General features: G+C 34.2%; 1 protein-coding gene across 2 annotated transcripts; it reads right to left on the reverse strand.

Moving 5' to 3' along the window:
• Positions 1 to 251: 251 nt before the first annotated feature.
• LOC140777379 (transcription factor KUA1-like) lies at positions 252 to 5,462 on the reverse strand. Of its 2 annotated transcripts, XM_073121451.1 has the most exons (4): positions 4,949 to 5,462; positions 1,343 to 1,551; positions 911 to 952; positions 252 to 812 (listed from the first exon to the last, which is right to left on the reverse strand). In XM_073121451.1, the coding sequence occupies exons 1-4, from the start codon at positions 5,226 to 5,228 to the stop codon at positions 726 to 728; spliced, it is 618 nt and encodes a 205-aa protein (XP_072977552.1). In that variant the 5' UTR covers positions 5,229 to 5,462; the 3' UTR covers positions 252 to 725. The 2 variants fall into 2 exon arrangements, with proteins under 2 accessions (XP_072977552.1, XP_072977543.1); XM_073121442.1 differs by having other exon boundaries at positions 252 to 952; positions 4,949 to 5,460.
• Positions 5,463 to 6,412: the final 950 nt, after the last annotated feature.

The raw sequence follows: 6,412 nt of genomic DNA on the forward strand, positions 1-6,412 counted from the left end.
ACTATATAAACCTCTAAACTAAAAAAACTTTTAGATACAACTCTTTGAATCGAAGGGTGGTAAAAAGATAATTTCAAAGAGTATGCAAGATCTAAGTGAAATTATCCCTTAGTTATTTACTAAACTACCATTTTAATTTTATGTCTTGGACATTATACTAATTTTAGAAAAAAAACACAAGAATAACTTATATTATTATTGAAAATTAGCTATATAATAGTATTAAGCTTATAATGCACAACTCCCAGGACTGAGAAGAAAATGATCTTTATTACAGGTTCTCAGTGTAACTTGACAAATATCCCCAAACTTGAAAATATTCAACAATAACTGAGTCTATTAGATAACTAAATATTAAACATAGAGTTCTCCTATAAACTATAGATAAACTGAGAAAAGCAAAACCGATATAGCTAATGGCAGTTTAATGATCTTCTATAAACAAGCTACAAAATCTCGTCATCACTAGACAAAACTCCAGCAATGATCCTCGTTACCAGCAGAGTCACTAGACTGTCTGGATCGGACTAGTATGTGAACTCAATTTTGAAGCACCAGTAGAAAAATTAGCATGGAAAGCAGATTGTCTATGTGATCCACTAAGTCTGTGTGGCAGAGATGAAAGACCTCTTTCAGGACAGCATTCCATGCCAACAAGCCCATCAACTTTAATGGGAATCCTTGAATGCACTGCCATTGGTTTGACGATTTCATGTTTCTTTTTCTCAGTATTTTCTGATCGAAAAGCCGGCCAAACTGGAAATGGGACAGGAAGCATTGGGTACAAACAAGCAGAAACCGCAACTGGATAACTGCAGGGCAAAGCTTCTGGTTCTGAATAAGCTGCTCCATTAATTAAATTCACTGACTCTTCAGGATGAACTTCAGGTGCAGTTTGCAAGTTGTTTACCTTCTCTGGGTCTTGTGAAATTGCAAGCTGAATGTCCGCAGACTGAGTTAAAAAAAAAGAAAAGAAAAGAAAGATCAATAACAAATGAAGCCAGCAATGATTGAAAGAGGAAAATAACACTACTCTGTCATTAAGAACTCCATTGTAAATAGAGGGAAGAAAGAGATAGATATAAAACAGTCGGTACCATGACTTCAAGGAAAAGGCATTCTAACTGAGTTAAAGAAAAAAGAAGGATCAATAACAAATGAACCCAGCAATGATTGAAAGAGGAAAATAACACTAATCTGCCATTAATAACTCCATTGTAAATAGAGGGAAGAAAGGAATAGATATAAAACAGTCGGTACAATATGACATCAAGGAAAAGGGATTCTAACCATATCCATTAATAAGAACGTAAATAGAAGATTTATGAGAGAGAGCACTAACTTCATCAGGTACAATATCAAAAAGGCTTGCTCTTTTCTTTCTTTTATTTAAATTTGAATGGCGGAAAAAAAACTTTTGAGCGTGACTGGCAACTTGAGTAGGGGTCCTTGTTAGAACAAAACGGTGAGATATCCCACGCCAATCACCTTTCCCAAGCTCCCGCAACCCTTGTAAAAACATTTTGTGCTCCTTTTCAGTCCATGGAACACCTGTAATTCAAGAATCAATGTCAAATACAATAGATGAATTATAGTAGTACAATTCGACAAAAATATTGATTAAACTACAAAACAGATCGTACACAAGGCAAGAAATTTAATTTAAAGATCAAAATATATATTTTTATTTGTGATAGTACTAGGAGTGAAAATGGGTTGGATTAACTCCGACCCAACCCACTATCTGACCAGATTCAGATCAGATGCGGATAAAAAATTCTTATCCAATTCGGATGCGAATAAAATTTTTGAGAAAAATCCAGATAAGGATAGAATGTTTGAAAAAAAAAATCAGATATGGATAGAATTTTTGAAAAAAAAAACCGAATACAAATTTAGATACAGATTGGATATAATTTTTAAATGCGGATATGGATATCGGATACCCGTTTACCCGCATATTTTTTTGAATGATTTACAGTTTTTAGTTTTCTTATTTAAATAGTGGATATTAATATTATTACTAATGATGTGTTATATATTATTTGTAGAGATTAATTTTTCTAATTTTATATGTATTTGACATACAAAAAATTTACTTTTTATGAAACTCTTAATTTTTTTTTGTTAATTATATCTAAATAAAAGATCATAATTCATTTAAAATTCGATCAACATTCTTTTAAGATCCAATCTTTTATTTAAATTATCCGTATTCATTTAGTTAGGATATAATTTTAAATTTTACTATCCGTCCAATATCCGTATCTTGACTAAAAATAAAGATCCGGATATGAGTTGAGCACTATCCGATCCGTATCTGATCAATTTTCACCCCTAAGTAGTACCGAAGTCCATCTAATATAAAATTAAACTAAAGAAAATTTGTATGTATCAAGACTATTATTATTCAAGAGTAGATGGACCTTGATGTAACACAAAAACAAAAGATTCTCACTTGGATGGGAATTGAGGACGACTTTGGCCTAGCTCCAACAAGGAGAAAGAAGGCATAAACATAATGTATGAATGGTAAAAGAGAAGCATACCCATTTTCCAATGCTGAATCTTTAGCAGAAATACAATAATTTACTTGATTAATTGATTTTAAATTTCATTTTTCTTATTAAGGTGAAAATTGAGAAGACATTATAATGCTTCATCCAGAAAAAGAAACATACTATTCTCTCAAATCAATGAAAAACTAGGGTTAACATGAAAAAACAAGTCAGCAAAACAGTTTCAATCATAAAACTTGCCTTTTGTACAATCAGGCTTAAAATTGAGGAGTACTTGGACAATCAAATCTTCCCATCCCAAAGTCCAAAGAATCCCAACTTAATCTCCCAACCAACTTCTTTAACGCTCATCAAACTTAACTCCCTGTCTAAAGTTTCTAAGATAATTTGACATTGAATATAAAAGAAAAAGGAAATGTGCCCTGAAGGGACAAAATATTTAGTCATGCTTTTCAATTTTATCAAACTGATGCTTCAAAAAAGAAGTCACTTCTCAGATATAGGAGAATCTGAGAATGGACCCTAAAAATTGTTAACACAATCCTACAATATGCTGCTAACAAGTTGGAGTGTCAAAAGAGCTCATCGGCTTGCATGTTACTCAAGCTTGCTCACTTATTAAATGACTTGAGATTAAGCTCAAGTTTAGAGCTCGTTAAATAAATGAATTGAGCTTGCACTGACCATGGCTAACTCAAACTCAGCTTGATTTAACTCATATATATATATATATACACACAAAGACACAGAAACAACAAACTGGTACAGCAAATCATAGTATCATTCTACTTCCTAGAAGGCTAGAGTTCATATGGGAATCATTCAAACTTTAATGTCCCACTTCTATCTTCTGCAGCAGAGCATCGTAGTCCCATTAAGAGATTCCTCTCATGTGAGCATTTATTTACCCTTTCTTCATAGTAGTATGCCAATATCTTTTTTGTTGTAGGGCATGTGCAGGAAGTGTGTAGGAGGCTCAACTATATTGTACCATTATTTTTCGAAATAGAGACAAGTGAGCAGAGCTTGGTCCAGCTCATGAAGGGAGCGATCAATGCTCAAGCTGCCCCCTAAGCCAGCTTGACTCAAGAGCCTGGAGCTCAGCTTACACTTATTTTGAACCAAGTTTAGCCAACCCAGATCGCTCAAGATCAGCTCATTTATTCCCCTACAAACAAGTAGTTAAATATGCATAGGTACCCTACAAGATTAGCAGAATGCTTTTCAATCAGCAATAGTACTTGTGCAATATACTTAACAGGAGCATAAATCTATACAATGTCCTTAATCAATGCCCATGAAACTCTTCAATGTATATTATCTCACAGTGCACAAGGTAACTAAAGTTGCTCCATCAGCATAAAGAAAATCATAATGTATATGTTTTATTTCAGTTTTTGGTAATCTACTATATAATCATTATTCATTATACATTCTAACAATCAAGATACATTACCAAACAATTCTTAAATTTATCAGTCAAATGGTTCAAACATCAAATCAAAATATTGTATTTTCTTAAAATGTGATAAACAGGACTTATCTGATGAAGTAGTGACACCTGATGTCCCATTTGTCTCAATAGTAGTTTCTCAACCTCATATTTCTTTTTAATATAATTAAGCATGATATTCTGTATCCTGGAAGAAATCCAATTTCTTGAATTTGCAAAGAAATGCATGTGTCATAGAACTTGACTTGTACATCCGTCCAATATGATTATTTTATTCATCTTCCGGTTGAATTTGGTGTCGTAAAAAATGCTAAATATGTTGCCCGCAGAACTATTTAGAGAGAAATATTCTCATTTCCTACACTTTTGTTATCTATTATAAATCTATAGAAAGTAAATAATTATATCACTACAGATACTACAACACTATTTACATAAATAATGACCCTGCTACATGATCAATAACAAAACCCAAATAGTTGGAATTCACGGCTTGTTGTCGTTGATGTATAATCTGAGTGACATACCCAAGAACAGTAGAAACTGGACCAAAAGCAACACAAGAAAATGAATATATAAAATTTCTGTAAATTTTAATATCAAAGTGGAATCATGCAAAATATTAGCAAGAAAATAAGAACAAAAAAAATGAGAATAGACGACAATTATATAAAATTGACCAGTGTAAGGTAACATAAATCAAATAGTTCGACATATTGGAACTAAACTGTAATACCCAAATTCAACCTGGCTTGTTTATTCATTGCCCTAGATCAATAAATAAGATTCTGATGAACTTTCAAGTTTCAACTATCATTTGCTCATCCGTATCAAGCCCGTCTACATCTCAAGTTAAAACAGTAATCTTCTTTAATCGATGAATAACATACATTAACAAAGTAAAAGTTGAGTCATTCTTTCTTATTAGAATAACTATAACGTGCTAAATCAAGAAAAAGAGAACAATAGCTGAGACCTTTTTTCCGTATCCGGCGATTATTCTGCTCCGACGCATAGCCGTCCCCACGTTCCCCTGCCACCGCCGAACCGGCTCCATCGCCAGGCAAACCGCCGCCGATTCCGGCTGCATAGTGGACGATGTTCCCCGTACTGGTGCTCTTCCGGATTGCCGCGTCCGTGAGCCGCACCCCGAAGAGCCTCACCACACGGCTGGGGCACGTGCGGGAGTTATGCCCGTTTTGGCCGCACTGGGAGCACCGCCTCATCGCACTATCCTCGCCGTTATCCGCCTTCATCACAGTGAAGAAAGGGTTCTCCGGGCTTTATAGAGATAGGGTATCGGTTCTGGAATTGGAAACTGGAATAGCTTTTCTTTTTGGGCGGATAATTGATTTGTAATCGGAAATCGCCCGGGATAATATCGGAGGAAGCATACACGGAAGGAAGGAAGAATAACTAATTATTAATACGTTCAAGTTGTGTTCGGATATTCAGAATAAGGATAAGGAAAGGAATATACGAGGATTACGGGAGGGGTTAGAATATCTGATGCGAATAAATGATGGGATAACTTGATTTAGATTCTTTTTATATGTTAGGTTGTAATTCGAAACAAGTACTTAAATGGAAATTAAGGATACAATAAGGATTTGTTCGTAATATGTTACGAACCAGATCTCAATATGGACATAGTAAAATTGTAAAATTTTCTATGGTGATAGGCTCACGAGTTAAAATATCTAATAGTTTTAATTTCAAGTAAATCAGAGGTCAAAATAAAATGATGAAAATAAAACAGTAGAAATAAGTCAGAAAGGGACAAATCGGTAAATATCCGACGTTATGGTTGTAGAGTGTCACATATGGTTGTAGAGTAGGGTGGCTCATGAAGAGAGATGGTGGCTAGGGTTTGAAATCTTGAGAAGGTTTTACATATACTAATCAAAAGATAAGGACAATCTAACAACTATGGTAAAAGATAAAGATAAGATAATAAAAATAACTTAACTCAATAATTATTCCACAATTATTATCAACACATAATCACTCCTATTTTTTTAAATTTAAAACAATAAGCTAAATTTATTGACCAATTTGATTCAACTTAACACACATAATCGAATCATAACAATCTATCATGCTTTTGACACCTTATCCTTAAGATGACTAGTCCCTCACGTCTTTGTACTCATACAACTTGTTGTGCCAATCAATGGACTCAGGTTCATCCTCTTCAAGTCCGCCTAAGAACATATCGTAGGATGGTTGCGCTTGTATTTATGACCCGAGCTAAATCGATCATTATAGTAAAAACATAAGCATTTTCTTTTATGCTCCTCCAAGTCATTAGGTACAAAATGGTGCAAGATCATCTGACGGTTGGGCTAAGATGTCTACGTGGATTGGGTCGAGATAGGTACAATCTCTTGTGACCCTAAGGCTTGGGTCGTCTTTATTCTCTCGTCTTTTGGCTCTGGTT

Source organism: Typha angustifolia, chromosome 2 (assembly GCF_048772165.1).
Source record: "Typha angustifolia cultivar Huaian chromosome 2, ASM4877216v1, whole genome shotgun sequence".
Taxonomy (NCBI): Eukaryota; Viridiplantae; Streptophyta; class Magnoliopsida; order Poales; family Typhaceae; genus Typha; species Typha angustifolia.

What these genes read in the sequence shown, in the direction of transcription:
- LOC140777379 (XM_073121442.1), bottom strand. Translation starts at nt 5,228, where the DNA reads ATGAAGGCGGATAACGGCGAGGATAGTGCGATGAGGCGGTGCTCCCAG. An exon ending in TCGCCGGATACGGAAAAAAG is followed by an intron (nt 1,552 to 4,948) that starts GTCTCAGCTATT and finishes CTTGAATTACAG; the next exon opens with GTGTTCCATGGACTGAAAAG. An exon ending in TTGATATTGTACCTGATGAA is followed by an intron (nt 953 to 1,342) that starts GTTAGTGCTCTC and finishes TTTTTAACTCAG; the next exon opens with TCTGCGGACATTCAGCTTGC.